Here is a 16182-nt window from a genome sequence, read left to right as displayed (position 1 = left end):
GCCAACGGTAGAGATTTTGACTATACCGCTCTACCGCGATAGCGCATGTTGATGGTGTCATCAAGCTGCGCTTGTTTCGATCAAAAGCATTGCAGCAGCCGCAAACAATATCATCTGTACATGCTGCCAGGCGACAGTAAAAGCAAAGAGACGAAGCACGTTTTGGAATATGAGGAAAGCCAGAAACTGTGCTTCCTCCACTTCTGTACCATTGATTCATTAATGCTGTATTCTAACACAGCTGCTCTATTCCCGTGTTGTTGCAGTATATTAATGACTAACCTCGTATTGTGGATGGATTATCTCAGTTGTTCTGACTGAAGTTTGGTCCGTTTACAGCATCCTACCATGCGATTGCATTTGTCTCTAACCATCAGGAACCTTCACGTTAACTTTTATCGAGTGGAAAAAAGTTAGCGTTCATCCTCCAGCTTCACTGTGTTTATTATGCTAACATAGCTGTGTAGCTAGCGCTCACATAGCACATCATTATATAGCAGCTAGCCCAACTTCAGTAACCCTACAAACGTCACTGCTGTTTAGTTTTCTGTCTTCATTCATGTTTGAAGTGACAGCAGAGCTGTACGTTTGAATTTTTCAGAAATCTCTCAGTCAGAACATGCTATATCATGTTTAGGTGGAAGCTAGCGAGCTAACTTCCTGCTAACTTCTAACTCCGTTAAATTTAATGAATCCTGTTTTCATGGATGCCTGGATGTTAAACTTCATAGTTACACCTGGTAAAGCTGCAACACTGATCATTTTATTAAAGATGAAAGAATTTAGACAGTTTGTAACTCTCAGTGATGCTGCAGTGTTCGTTTGGCTTTGGGACCTGAAGCAGACGGAGTTTAGGACCCAGATTACTCCGCAAGGCTCCTGACTACGGTAGCTGTAATGGTCCAACAATCCATCAAGCGGTGCGGCTTCGTAGCTTAGCAAAGTCGTAAACATTTTTTGACAGATTTGTGAGCGCCGTGTAGCACATAAAATCGGTTCGAGGTCAGTAAGCACAACCAGAATTCATACATAAGGCGCTCTGTCGATTTTTGAGAAAATTAAAGGATTTTAAGTGTGCCTTATAGTGTGTTAAATATGTTACACACAAGAAAAGAATATATCGCGATATATATCGTTACAGCACATGCTTCAAATTATACCGTGATATGGATTTTAGGCCATATTGCCCAGCCCTACTCCACTCAACCACAGACGGAGGATGAGTGTCGTCACTGACCTGTGGCTCGGAGAACACTTCTTGAATGCTGTTGATTGGCCCAACTGGAACACCTGAGCCCTTGAACTTCTTCAGCCAATCAGCCGTGGTCTCCTGCAGGAACCTGACAGACAGATGAAGAGGATAACGTTTACCTAAAACATGTTCTGATTGGTCAAACTGTCCTGTCTCTTCATCACTGTTCTAATGAAGGACCTCAGGGCTCCCGATGATGATGACAGTGAACAACTTGGCAACCACGTGGAAGAAGAACTCTTTTTCAACAGGAAGAGACACCTGACAGACACCTCCCAGTGTGTGTGTACCTCTGTGACAGTGTGTGTGTGTGTGTGTGTGTGTGTGTGTGTGTGTGTGTGCGCGTGTGTGTGTACCTCTGTGACAGTGTGTGTGTGTGTGTGTGTGTGTGTGTGTGTGTGTGTACCTCTGTGACAATGTGTGCATGTGTGCGTACCTCTGTGACAGTGTGTGTGTGCGCGTGTGTGTGTACCTCTGTGACAGTGTGTGTGTGTGTGTGTGTGTGTGTGTGTGTGTGTGTACCTCTGTGACAATGTGTGCATGTGTGTGTACCTCTGTGACAGTGTGTGTGTGTGTGTGTGTGTGTGTGTGTGTGTGCGCGCGTGTGTGTACCTCTGTGACAGTGTGTGTGTGTGTGTGTGTGTGTGTGTGTGTGTGTGTACCTCTGTGACAATGTGTGCATGTGTGCGTACCTCTGTGACAGTGTGTGTGTGCGTGTGTACCTCTGTGACAGTGTGTGTGTGCGTATGTGTGTGTGTGCGCGTGTGTGTACCTCTGTGACAGTGTGTGTGTGTGTACCTCTGTGACAGTGTGTGTGTGCGTGTGTGCGTACCTCTGTGACAGTGTGTGTGTGAGTATGTGTGTGTGTGCGCGTGTGTGTACCTCTGTGACAGTGTGTGTGTGCGTGTGTGCGTACCTCTGTGACAGTGTGTGTGTGTGTGTGTGTGTACCTCTGTGACAGTGTGTGTGTGCGTGTGTACCTCTGTGACAGTGTGTGTGTGCGTATGTGTGTGTGTGCGCGTGTGTGTACCTCTGTGACAGTGTGTGCGTGTGTGTGTACCTCTGTGACAGTGTGTGTGTGCGCGTGTGTGTACCTCTGTGACAGTGTGTGTGTGTGTACCTCTGTGACAGTGTGTGTGTGTGTGTGTGTACCTCTGTGACAGTGTGTGTGTGCGTGTGTGTGTGTGTGCGCGTGTGTGTACCTCTGTGACAGTGTGTGTGTGTGTGTGTGTACCTCTGTGACAGTGTGTGTGTGCGTATGTGTGTGTGTGCGCGTGTGTGTACCTCTGTGACAGTGTGTGTGTGTGTGTGTACCTCTGTGACAGTGTGTGTGTGTGTACCTCTGTGACAGTGTGTGTGTGCGTATGTGTGTGTGTGCGCGTGTGTGTACCTCTGTGACAGTGTGTGCGCGTGTGTGTACCTCTGTGACAGTGTGTGTGTGTGTGTGTGTGTACCTCTGTGACAGTGTGTGTGTGTGTACCTCTGTGACAGTGTGTGTGTGCGTATGTGTGTGTGTGTGTGTGTGTGTACCTCTGTGACAGTGTGTGCAGCAGCTGTTTGCGGTTCTCGACTCTCAGCTTGTTGCTTTTGTACTTGGGCTCCTCCGTCAGCTCCGTCAGCTCCATGACCTGCAGATTTCCACAGACAGCAGAGAGTGAGTGGGAGAAACATTCTTCAAGCCAGCTGTTTCCGTGGTAGCATGTCTGTGTCCGTACAGGTAAACGGACTCACCTGGCAGACTCGGACAAACTGCTTTTCATTGCCCGCAGCCACAACGATGTGCCCGTCTTTGGTTTTGAAGCCCTGAAAGAAAAACACACAACATGAACACAGCGACGTTTCAGTCTGATAGAAACCTCTGACAGCACGCTCACAACCGCACACGTCTAACCTCTGACAGGCTCTTACATTCACGTCCATACCTCTGCTCAGCTTGTGTATAATCCAAAATGATGAAGCATGAATATTACTGCAGCTAGACTTCCTCCAACATAAATATGAACGTGTTTTCTCTTGTGCGGAAGTTGAACGCGCTCCCCTCCATCTCTTCACAGGTTACTGCATGAGTGATGTGGGCACCGCCTTAAAGCTGATGGGACACCTCTGACTTCACGTCTGCTCAGCTTTTGTTTTTCACAGGTTCAAAGTGAAAAGACGCTGGGACAGCCTGGCTGACTGAGCTGGACTTCAACAACTACATCGATGTGCTTCAGGTCAGGGTTTTTTCACTGCAGTGCAACATGTTTGTGTTGTGCTGCAGATGGCAGAGCACGAGAGAAGAGCAGAAACTCGATACACTAACACACGATCAAAGAAATAAGTTTCAGGACTCCGGTAGAACAACTTCCCAGGACTTTAGGAAGTTCTGAAGCAGCAGACGCTGACTTTGTGCTGCCGACTGTGGGGAATAAAATCATTTTCATTAAGTCGATGCTTCCCAGCAGGTAGATATGAAATTTACTCTGATTAAATAAAAGGTGGTGAGATCATGAAGGATCAGCGTTAATAACCCGAAGCCCACCAGAGGAAACCTCCTCAAAAGGCCAGCCGATGGAGGCCTTCCTCCTCCTCTAATCTCCCCGCTCATCTTCTCCTCCTCTTCCTCGCTCACTGAAGTGCCTGTAATAAAAACTCTTCACCACATGAAAGCAGCAGCAGAGCAGCTGTCATACATCACAGCGCACACACTCGGCGGCGGCCACGTCCCGCTGCGCTGTGTATGCATTCAGACCACTAACCCCTCAGTCACACTGCTGCTTCGGTTTCATCTCACCCTCCAGGGAATTGTGGGTAATGCAGTCCACACAGGGCTGCGATGGGACATTCACCCACAAAACCTCAAACAGTCCTCAGAGAGGTCGCAGCGGGCGGCTTCTGCCCCCTGCTGGCTGCAGACCTGAAGCTGCTGACCTTCACATATTTACATTTTTTAATTTTTAGGCTCCTCCAGCTGCTAGTTTTAGTTTCAAAGGACATTTCCTGATGTTCCACAGTCGCTGCTTTCATCTACTGCACATGTGCCAAACACTGCAGTTCCCCTGATGTCCACCAGAGGCTCCGGCAGCGAGCCAGTCCCCTTAAAACGTTGGAGCAGAAATAAACACGTTTACAGCCTGACACACAAACTGTTTGTTTACTCACCTGTTTAAGTTGTGTAAAGTTTGCATTATTGGGGGCGTGGCTTCTTTGACTGACAGGTAGATGCTACCGCATGTGGTTTCCGAGGCTAATTGGCAAAAAGAAACTGATGGGGTTGCTAGCACCATCCAGCGTGCTGAGTCAACATCACCCAGGTTTGGATTGGTCCGTGTTGAACCAGCACGGTGTGTTCGGTTTATTTCACAGCCCAGTGCATCATGTCTGTGCATCTCTCCAGCCGGGACAGCCGATGTTTGTCTGAGCACCTTTGACTTTGGTATTTATCGACTATCTGTAAGAAATGGTGCTTTAACATGTCTGTGTGAACTAGAATTTATTAGAAGTTTCTTTCATGTGCGGTCTTGTTTTCATTGTTTGAAGTTTTATCCTAACACAAATGTAAATTCAGAATTAGATTCCACAGTGTGGACACGCTGTAGCTCTGAGTGCAGCTGTAGTCCTGGAAGTCCTGCTTCTCCGACAACTCGTCTGCAGACAGATTATCGTCCGAGTTCAACCTCCGATCCTCTGAAGTCTCCTCTCTGGCACGGCGGATGTCTCTGTTTTTTTGAAATTGAACCATCTCAGAAATCAGATGTGAACTTAAAAAGCGTCGACAGGGGAACGGATGGCTTCTTCAGCTCTAACATCTTCCTCGCAAAGCCGCAACCACAACACCAGTAATTCTGTTGTTCCGACTGTCATGATCTCCGGAGAACTCGTCGGCTCCGCTTTCATCTCTGGCGGCTTTGGGGGTGGGAGGAGGGTGAGGGAACGCTCCATTGTGGGTAAGCCGGTTCACACGAGGATTAAAACAGTGTCGGACGATAAAGCTGCGGCTGGTTAGAGATGGTGACCACAAGAATCGAGCCGCCAGAGGAAGGAGAAAACATCACGCACTGTGTGTGTGTGTGTGTGTGTGTGTGTGTGTGTGTGTGTGTGTGTGTGTGTGTGTGTGTGTGTGTGTGTGTGTGTGTGTGCGCGCGTCCACATGTGAGTCATGACCCTCCATAATAACAGCAACATCTCCCTCAGGCTGAGTCAGTAATGTGAAGCAGACTGACGGCGGATAGAAAACACGAGTGAATGTGAAGAAGTTCTTTATTTATTCATTTCTACTTATCTGACAGTAATAACAGTTAATGGTTCATTTTATTGAAATGAGTTCCAGGAACCCGAAATGAAGAAAACATCAGAGTTAAGGACTTTTAAAGATTCAGGTGGCTGGATCGAGCAGGGTCCGAGCGTGGGGTCAGGTTCAGTTACAGCTGAATGTTAAATCTGAGGGTTATCTTCCTGTTTTACAAACCCCAGCCAGGGTTTGAGCCGTCACTGAGGAAGCTTCATGCCAAAGAAATCAGTTTAGACTTTAGAAGAATTTAATGCTCACAAAGACAAACATACAAAGTTGTCTCGGCTTTTCCATGTGTGAAGGACTGCAGAGGGAAGCATCATCAAGAAATCCAAAGACTGTCACCGAGAACAGACCGGGCAGAACCAAGCAAAGATTTCAAAACAAGTGAGTCTAAAGAGCCCAGAACCACTGAAGAGACACTCGTGGATGACTCAGCCGAGTCGGGAATCGCACAGGGATGCACTGAGAGGCTGCAGACCGGGAAATAGTCCACTTCTGCATGTCGCACTGAGGTATGCTGACTCTATGCAGATTCTACAGACTGCAGTGTACTTTGGTCAGATCAGATGAAAGCAGAGCTTCGTGCACAGAGTTTGGAGAAAGGAGACGGGCTACGACCCAAAGGAGCATCCCCACAGTGAAGCACAGTGGTGGCAGTATGTTCTGGTGACAATTCAGTGTCTGGGAATCTCATCGAGGTGGGAGGAATGATGAAGATAGAAGGATGTGTGATCGCTCAGGAGACGACTGCAGGCTGTTACCCAGCAAACAGGACACACTGCTGACCGTTAGCATCAGGGAAGCTAATAAGTTTTTGTGAAATCATTTTGTTTTTGCGTGCAAAGTAAAATAATCTAAGCAAACAAAATAAAACTGGCATGTTTTAGAAACACTTTTAAAAGTAGTCAGACAGCAAAAACAATACAAAGAACTGCAACACGTTAAAGAGACACGAGCCTGATCCAAGTCAACGCATCGTAACTTTAAGACCTACCACAGAGCCAAGTCTGCCAGAGCTTATCTTTATATTTTACATGCTGTGGAGCCATTTTTGGGAGCATTTCAAGTTGCTATACATCAATACAACCATTATAGCCCCAATTTTATTAATATTTATGCTTTAAGTTCATAGAAACTACATAAATTGCAAAACAGTGCAATAAACTACAAAAAAAAAATTGAAAATCATTTTTGTTTTTATTTGCATATATTTCCAGTTTTATTCCTCAAAACTGTAAATACAAAAAAGTTGCACAAAATAGTTTCTAGCCACAGGAAATTTATTTTGAGTGTCTTCAAAGTTTTATTTTTGAGATACACCAATTTTTATGCCCTGCAGGGAAAACCAAAATAAATATTATAATGCTAATTTGCAAAAAAACAGCGTGTGCATGAAAATAAACTATTTCCAGCAGTGCAGTTTGAGTTCTAAGCATCCCAGAAACTATTCAGGAAAGCTAAAAGTCAAGCATGACTTATAAAAACACCAGTATAGGCTTATAAGGCCCTGAAAGTAAAAAACTACATTTTCCGTGAAAATGATGTCACTTCCGGTTTCGGGCAGGTCATGGCGGACACGCGATAGTTTGCGCTGGCGTCTATTCCAACGTAGGAGGTGTTATGAACAGCTGATCGGATCGGCAAAGCGTGTTTCTGGAATATTATGTTTATGTTGCTGCAAATACTTTTTACGAAATTTTGCAAAGCTATATGTGGAAGGAAACCGTGACCGAGCACAAGCTGATGGCATAAGATGTAAGTACAACTCCTCCGGTTTCATATGCAACTAAAATTATTGCGCTAGCTTATGTGGTTCCAGTTGTACAGGGATTTAAAAATAGTTACACAAAACGGAGCGTGCCCACTCCGACCGGTCTTACAGGTTACAAGCAGGTTAATTATCAGAGATGCTCCGACTGAGTTGATGCTGTTGGAGTATGTAGAACATAGTTTGGGAGCTCGTCCGGGATCTACTTTAACCTCCCTGTAAATCTGCCCATTGCCACGCCCACCTCGTCATTAAGTATTCTTGTCAGCTCAAAGATGATTTTTAAAAGTCTCTGAAACAACTTTGTGCTGCCTGACAGCAGTTTTCAGTTCAATATGAAACTCCGTGAAGCAGGAGCGGTTCCAGCTGCTGCTTCTCTTTATTTAGTTTTATATTTTAATCAGGGTTTCCTGCATGGGTTGGTTTGTGTTCAGTTTGCATCTGCTGATTTCCATCCAGCCAAAACCCCGAGCGCTTTGAACCTTGCAGAAACAGATAATTCACATTTAACGACACCACAGAGAAGCCGAGGGAGAAGAGAAACAGCTCTAACTCTGCTCTCTCATGCTTTTATGAACCTTCAAATGTGATCAGGAAAAGAAACTGTCATTTGTTACAGTGACAGCCTGGAGGATGGACACACTCTGTTGATATCAAGAACCAACGCGATGGCCTCGAAGAGACGTTTGTGACCTTTAAAGTGGTTTAAGACAAAAAGTGCAACACGAGCAGAGCCGCCTGTGTGGTTGGTTTGAGGAGAACTGGAAATCACTTCCACCCAGGCGGCAGTGTGACACAAAACGTTTAAGATGACACTAATCACTTCTAATTGTTTGATAATTGTCCATCTGATTTATGGCTCAAAGCTCGTCCTGCTCCGTCCTTCTCTTGACGTCAACTCTCAGGACTTCCTCAGATCTCAAACAGCTCTTCCTCTGACAACGCTCACGCCTGAGACTCGTATATTTGGATGTTAGAAGCTCTGAGAAAACTCTCAGATCCGTAAATCTTCACCAACAAAGCTGGAGGGTGTGGCCGGAGAGAGGGAGGTCAGAGCGTGTCTGCTGCCGCGCCGAGACCCTGAAAGTGTAATTCAGCCCATCTTAGTCTGAAGCAGTTTCTGGCGTCAGAGACGTGTGTTCCTCCCGCAGATGCAATAAAGTCTGTTAATAACAAACAAGCTCACAGAGTCTCCTCAAGCCTGGAGGGAATCTGTCAAACACACCAGAACTACAGCTGGCAGAGACGCTCAAAGAGACACCAGAGAAGAAGAGCCACGCAGTCAGCTGGCTCACGGCTCGCCAACCAATGACGCGCTTCGATCATCCGGCTGAGGCGCGTTTTAGAGGCTAAACGCTGTTAAACCGTAACATCGCAGTGACAGAAGAGCGGACACGTCTGTGGTAAACTCTGGTTTGTGACTCTACTGTAGCTACATGTAAGTGCTGCTCTTAAATGTTCCTACAGTAGAGTCTGTCTCCTTTCCCAAAGGTTAAAGGTCAAACCACAACACGGCCCTGAGAACTACAACATGCTTACTATGTAAGATAGAGAAACATGTTTCTGCTGAATCAGCAGGAAATCACACCATAATGACTCCTTTGTTTCCTATGAAACCTGATTCTAGTGCAGCCACCTGTAAGTATAACAATGACACTTAAACTCTGTTTAATTAGAAAGGACTGACTGGCCACATTATAAAGTTCAACCCTTTGTTCTGCTGCCGTCGTCACAGCTGAGATCAGCTCATCATTATTTAATATTCGTGCATCACTTTTCAGTTTTCTTCTGTTTTCCTGACGTCACCGTTTTATTCTTTTATTATCTAACAATGTTGATTCAATGTTATATTTCCTGAGGTTTTTTCTGTCTTTTCTCTGTGTTGCAGGTGTGATATCAATAAAGTTATTGTTAGATAGTGGCCAGTTGAAGGTGTTACCTGGTAAGGTACGATGCTCTCGTGGGCCGTCCCCCAGCGCCTCGCCTCCTTCCCCGCATTCAGGTAGTTAGCAGCAATATGGCTGAGACAGGAAACCTGAGAGAGAGAGAGGCGGCAGTTACACCTGAGCCCGGTCACACGGGCGCTAACAGCTGATCTCTCCTCAGCGTGCACACCGAGCCGCTCACTGCGTCTGAAGAGCTGCTGCAAATATCAGCAGCGTGATGAAGGCACATCATGGATCACACTTACAAACATGATGATGAAGCTGCAGAGTTTAACACGGTCACCGAGTCTGGAAACATCACGGTTAGTCAGGGTCATGAATTTATAAAACAATTATTGGACCCTGTCAGCTTTATTTCACCAGCAGGTAACGATGAGGTTAAAGCTTCTCCAACGTCTTCACCGACACGCCTGCCTCAGCGAGTCACATGATGCTGTGAGGTGTGCGTGCTGCTCACAGACACCTGAAGGGTTACTTCAATATTTCCCTTCATCAACTTGAATCAAAGAATCTGCACTTCAGCCACATCACGATCACCTGACTCAAACTGCAGCGAGTCGCTGCAGAGACGCTCGTGGACGGTTTCTGTTGTTCTTCTACAAACGAAGCTTCAAGGATGACCCCCCCCCCTCCCCTCCCGGGTCAGGGTGCTGACAGGTTTTTATCTTCTTATCAAACTATTCTTCTGCATGACACTGACTTCCTCTGACTCACCACGACTGCTTCAAGCTGAGCTTCAGACTGTTTGACTCTCCTGCGCCTGAAGCTCTGTGGGACCTGCAGGCAGCTCGTAGCGGTTCCATCCCCCCGACGCTCACACGCTCCACACGGATTCGGATCAGAGCGCTGTGCGCGCTCATTGTTCGCACTGCGGCCGGCATGCCTGTGGTTGCAGCACTTCAGACAGGAATGCAGTGGGATTTAAGAGGGGGATTGTGGGTATTTTATTTGTAGCAGCCTCAAGACTCGACCGCAAGGATCAGAACCTCACAGCCTTGTTAACCAATCACAGGAGGCGTGCTACAGATTGGTGTATGCAGTCATATTCATCATCATCCTTCATCGTGAGTCCAGACTTCAGGTAACATTTCTGTTCATGGGTTAAATTTAAAGGTTGGAGCTCAGGATGCTGGTTGGTGTTTGTTGGTGGCGTTTATGAATCTTCTTGGCAGGTCGGTGCTGAGGAGCACGGACGCTGCTCCGGTCCCGCATGCTGGACCAAAACTCAGCGAGACACACGTTAACTTTTATCCACATGTCATCCCATCATCTGTCCCTTTCTGTCCAAACACGACCCCGCTGAGCTGCCCAGCGCTTTCAGGCCGAAGCAGCTGTTTCTGCGTGTTTGTTTCTAAACTGCAGACTGAGACTCTCTGCAGGATCATAAAGTCCTGAAACGAGCTGAACTCGGTCGTATCGCAGCGCCTTTCCCAGCCAGAGAGGTGAAAAATGAGAATGCAGAAAACATAAAACATGCCTTTAAAAGCAACACTGTCAGACAAGCAGCGCGTCCTGACACTGCAAATCAAACGCACCCCGGGAGGTGCCGGGTCCAAGCGGGACGCGGGTCCCGTCCGTCTCCGAGTCCGGGTGGTTGCAGGATTAAGAATCGCTCGCTTCATTTAAACAGTCAGAGAAACACTGACGCGTCTGTTTAAACTGATCAGGATAAATCACAGGCTTGTTCCAATGCCTCCACCTTCCTGCTCCACACACAGCTGCAGCGACTGCTTATCTGCACCGTCACAAACACTCCATCGATCAGCCAGCCTCAGCGCTTTCATTTACCAGCTGACCCTGAACACAGCGCCGTACCTGCTGCAGGTAAGAGCGTCTGCTCAGCTGATGTGTCCTGAGGCTCTGACTGAGCTTGTGTGTCACCTGAGTGGGTTTCAGCTGCCAGCTGAGCGTCACAGCGCCCCCACCTGTACATCACTTCCTCTCAGCACCTGGAGTACCCGCTGGTCTGCTGGCGTCTCTTACACTGCATTCACCTGTGGAGAATACTGAGAGCTGATTGGCTCATCGTCAGGTGGTTTTACCTGTGATGACAGCAGGTTGCAGTCGATGTGAACTCCTCTGCCCGTCTTCTGCCGTTGCAGCAGGGCGGCCATGACAGCTCCGTGTGCATACAGCCCCGTCGCCAAGTCCGTCATGGCGACTCCCGGACGCACCGGGTCGCCACCCTGCCAGCAGAAACAGAGGATTATGGGAGATGATCCAGAAAGCTGACGTGCTGTGAACGCGTCAGAGTCAGTACTTCCTGTCAGTGCTGAGATTTACAAGGACTTATTCCAGATTAATCCTGTGCAAAAGTCTTGAGCCACCCCTCGTTTCATATACTAAGGAAATCTGTCTCATTATTATGTATGAAAGTACAAACACAGGAAATAAGGAACGCTGAGTTTGCACAACAACAAGCCTGAAGCTGAACATTTGGTGTGAGCATGTTTGTTTCTATCTGTGCCTCTTTCTGTAGGACAGGGCTGTCAGAGGTCTGCAGGCCTCACTCTGCTAAAGAGGATCAAGTGATGTGTGGGAGTAAAGAGCCTAAAGGTCACATTTAAACCTGGTGTCTGTTCTGTGCACAACACTGGTCGTCCCTCGAGGAAAATGCTCGGGTACAAGGACTGGACTGAAGGTGAGACATGAAGCAGCCAATGTTTACAGAAGAACTGAAAGAGCTTCAGGAAGCTGGAGCCACTCAAACAATACAAGAAGTTCTGGCTGCTTGGAAGGAAAACAGAGAAACGAGGGGTGAGTCGAACTGTGAGGACATAAAGTTTCATTCAGTAACTAGTAAATCAAAGATGAACTCTAAACTGCTTCAACATTCTTCATCTGTTCATGACCGTAAGTTTCATGTGCCTGGCTTTTATTTTGAAATAAAATATCTGCATCCTGAAGACTGTTTCACAGTGTTTACATTCTCAGCTACGATGACGAGCCAAGAAAATGTTTAACATTTTAATTTGAAGTTCACTTTCTGCACTTCCTGCGTGCTGATATTTCTACAGCCGCGTCGCAAAGTTCTGTAAAGTGAAGCCAGACATCAGGTCAGAGTCTGACAGTAACATCACAAGTGTTTCATTTGTAAAGACATGGAAACCTGTTCATGCTCAGCAGGATCAGGACGTTACTGAGCATGTGCGGTCTGAGTCTGACCTCGGGCCCGGTGACGTGCATCATCCCTGACACTGCCGAGGCGATGGAGTCGTACCCTGGACTCTGAGCGTGAGGACCGGTCTGTCCGTAGCCTGAGCGCACACACACACACACACACACACACACACATTACTGCCTCGGTGCCAGTGGTCTGGTTTCTCTCTGACCTGAGTGAAAACACAGCAGGGAATCAAACCATCGGCCTCTCGGCGTCTCCTCTTACAGGAAAACCACATTCCAGCTGATGTTGAGTCTGCAGCTGTGACTAAACAACAAGACGGATTTCCTAAACAGTCCAAGCTCAAAGCTCGCTTTATATCAGGAAACAAAGAAAAATCCCACAAAGGCTTTGAAAATGATAAGCAGCCACAGACAGCCTGAGAAACAGCCGTGACCTCCGAGGCTCGCTGAGCGAACATCTGCAGGAGAACGATGTCAGTGCGCGGCTCCATGCACGTCGTACGTGCACATCTAAACATCTGTCCTTGTCGTCTCTGGTGGGGTCGAGCTTTTCATTCGATCACACCTGAAACCAGCGACTCGGACCGTGAACTCATCAGGAGTGTCTGCTGACCTCAGATCAGCTGAGCAGTAAACTCTGTTCCCCATAAATGTCTGTACAGTCAGGCTTTGCTCTACGAGTCGCCCCCTGCTGGACATTAAAGAACATGCAGGTTTTATGTCCATGTTTTGTGAAGCGCCTGTTTAAATGTCAACGAGCTGATGAACACATGGAAGATCCACACTCTGTGGACCGGTTCTTCCTGTGGAAGTGACACCAGAACTTCAACCTGCTGCTGCTCTTTGCTCTGCGGGACAAACGTCCAGGACGTCGCTCCGAAAGCTCAGGATGAAACCAGGCCGTAAATCTGCCCACTGCATCCAGCTGCTGCAGCTTAATGAGGCCTCCTGGGTAATGTAGTTCATTTCTCCTCAATAAAGGACGGGAGGGGCTGGAGCAGTGAGAGCGACACGGAGAGGAATGAGGGCAAAGGACACAAACAGGAAATGGAAAGAAAACAGAAGAAAGGAGGCGGAGCAGAGAGAATGAAACTCCTTCATCGTTTATGTCGCTCGTTTATTCTCAACACATTTTCCATCAGCTCTCCTGACGGACAGGTTTTAACGGTACTCTGCCCAAATCCTCGCTCCACCCTGCAGGGTCACAGCTCTTTACTCCACCCGAGGAGTGGAGTGAACCTTATTAGTGCTCGTGTGGAGAGGAAGAGTCACCCTGTGGAAGAGTGACACACAGATTCCTGTTTGCAGACATCCATGAACTTCCTCTGAGCAGCTCCACCCTCCCCCCTCTGCACGTGCTCAGACTACCTCCACCTCTCTGACTCTGAGCTGTCCTTCTGTCACACTCGTCTCCACCCTGCCTGCTCTCTGTGGCTGGTTGACCGCAGGTATTTAAACTCCTCCACCTTCACCACCTCTGCTCTGTCTTGCTTCTCTTCTCTGCAGAGCACACCTCCACCTCTCCTGTGCTGTAACATCACAGCCTGCAGACAGGAAGCAGAGCGCTCCGGCAGGAAGTCTGTTCATACTGTGGAGTCTGACCCCATCTAGTGGCTCAGAGGGAGAACTGCAGGAGGTGGAGGTGTGTTTCCACAGCTCCTAAATCCATCAATACTGGACGTTCCACAGTCCTTGAATCATGTGACTTGAGTGGGTGGAGCCTATCAGCTCCATTTTTCCACTCCTTTAAAGGTTCCTCAGACACACCTGGAAACACGGGGGTGGGGCCTGAAACACATGTAAGCCTGTTAAAAACTGTTACCTGTTATGGAGCAGTAGACGAGCCGAGGGTTGAGTCCGCTCAGCTGCTCGTATCCCAAACCCATCTGACGGAGTTTCCCCGGCACGTAGTTTTCCAGCAGCACGTCACACACTCCTGCGAGCTGACACACAACCAGAGAGTGGAACAGGCTGAGGCAGAAACAGAGACCTGGTCACTGTGTCGTACCTGCTGGACGATCTGTGCTCCTCTGGGATGTTTCAGGTCCACGGCGATGCTCTGAAATCACAGTTCATCCCAAATTATCCCAAACACGGATGAAGCATCGGCGTCAGGTGAGCGAGGGAGGCTGACGTTTGACATGTTTGCTCTGTTTACAGCTGAACACCTTCCAGTTTGCAGACTGAACCCTGTCAGAGTCCTGCTGATGCTTAAACTGTTTCTAATGAATGTGTTTGTGCCGACTCGGCGCTCACACACCAACCTTCTTGTTCCGGTTCACGCTGAGGAAGTAGGCGCTCTCTGACGCCACAAACGGAGGACCCCAGGCTCTGGTGTCGTCACCTGCACCTGTTTGACAAAACGCACAAACACTATCCCACAATGCTTTGCTCACAGCGGGGCAGGAATGAGGCCCAGCGCTCACCTGGTCTCTCCACTTTGATGACCTGGGCTCCGAGGTCTCCGAGGATCATGGAGGCGAAGGGCCCGGCCAGAACTCTGCAAACATGAACATCCACGTTAGTGCTGAGCCGCCACACTGCCAACAACTCAGAGTGTTACTGCAGCGCTCACACTCACCTGGTCAGGTCCAGGACTCTGACGCCCTCTAGTGGCCGAAGGGTTTCACCTGAAATTCAGACGAGAATCCCAAAGAGGAGGAGAGTCAGCTTTGGTGTTCCTGACAGGTAGACAGTGTTCCTGCTTCAGATGAGAACAGCTGAAACTCTGTTTGAGCTTTGTTAAATATCTGTGGGCCAGAGGCGGCACACCTGCGGGCCGGACTCACTCTGAGTGTGAAGTGAAAGCACAGATCAGCCTGACAGCAGCTGGGTTCTCAGACCCAGCAGCAGAAGTATAAAGCAGGAGGAGCAGACCCCTCTGCATCCTGCACATCTTCTCTGGTTCGTGTTCAGAGCTGCTTTAATTCCTCATGTCACAGACGCAACAGGGTGAAAGCATTCCTTAGATTTTAGTCCACGTTAACATGACATCACCATGACATCATTATCCTCCACATCCCAAAGCTGAGGTCAGCAGCAGCACTGACGCTCAGGTGGTGCTGACAGACCTCCACAGCATCACAGCAGCAGGCTGAGCTCTGACACAGGCAGGACGGATCCAGGCTTTAAACTCTGAGCCGAGCACAGCAGGAAACCTTTCTCCATCTTCTGCTGTCTGTTTGTGAGTCTGTGTGAGCTGCAGCCTCAGCTTCCTGTTCGTACTCACAGGAGTGACACTCCTCTGACCTCAGCAGGTCACTTCCTGCCAGACCTGCTGCTTGCTGGATGTGAGCTCAGGGATGTCTGTGTGGAGATCTCAGCTGAGCAGCAGTTCCTGAATCACTCAAAGTTCCCTAAATCTGCTCTTCATCATGATGCACCGAAATGCTGCCTTGCGATAGGCTGATTAGTGTGCACCTAAAGTGTACCTAATAAAGTGGCTGGTTAGTGTATTAAAAGCATAATTACGTTATTGTAAATGATTACACACCCTAATTATATTTGGACCGTTTAAAACGTTCTGTGTGTTTATTATTCCAACGTTCCCGCTTTTCCAGCCCGCTGACTGGGAGGTCTGTTTGTTGGACTCAGCGGAAGTGGAGCTGCTCTGCGACAGCTTCACACACCTGAGCAGACTTTGACCAACAGCAGGTCAAAGTTCAGAAGTCCTTTCAGTGTAACACGCTTCGGAACATGCAGGCTCATTTACCTGTGTGCACGCCTGCAAGGTTTGATCATGTGAGCAGCTGTTTGTTACCGATGAGCCGATCGGTCCTGTCACCGGATACCTGGACTGTTCGGCTAATATTAGCCG

General features: G+C 48.1%; 1 protein-coding gene across 2 annotated transcripts in view; it reads right to left on the bottom strand.

Moving 5' to 3' along the window:
- Positions 1-16182, bottom strand: part of sugct (succinyl-CoA:glutarate-CoA transferase) — a 69499-nt gene that overhangs the window by 53085 nt on the left and 232 nt on the right. For both annotated transcript variants that reach the window (XM_086305538.1, XM_086305537.1), the window contains exons 2-12: positions 14947-14995; positions 14792-14865; positions 14630-14715; positions 14374-14424; positions 14188-14308; positions 12405-12496; positions 11282-11425; positions 9233-9328; positions 2984-3055; positions 2783-2880; positions 1238-1340 (exon numbers count right to left, since the gene is read on the bottom strand). In XM_086305538.1, the coding sequence (XP_086161664.1) occupies positions 1238-1340; positions 2783-2880; positions 2984-3055; positions 9233-9328; positions 11282-11425; positions 12405-12496; positions 14188-14308; positions 14374-14424; positions 14630-14715; positions 14792-14865; positions 14947-14995 (986 nt within the window). The remainder of the gene's footprint in view (positions 1-1237; positions 1341-2782; positions 2881-2983; positions 3056-9232; positions 9329-11281; positions 11426-12404; positions 12497-14187; positions 14309-14373; positions 14425-14629; positions 14716-14791; positions 14866-14946; positions 14996-16182) is intronic.

This window comes from Aulonocara sp. 'chitande type north' Nkhata Bay, linkage group LG9, assembly GCF_057382095.1.
Source record: "Aulonocara sp. 'chitande type north' Nkhata Bay isolate Kocher_YH1m ecotype deep benthic linkage group LG9, A_spYH_male_GT1.1, whole genome shotgun sequence".
Lineage (NCBI taxonomy): Eukaryota > Metazoa > Chordata > Actinopteri > Cichliformes > Cichlidae > Aulonocara > Aulonocara sp. 'chitande type north' Nkhata Bay.
The sequence above is the reverse complement of the archived record's forward strand: the minus strand, read 5'-3'. Positions and strand labels throughout refer to the sequence as shown.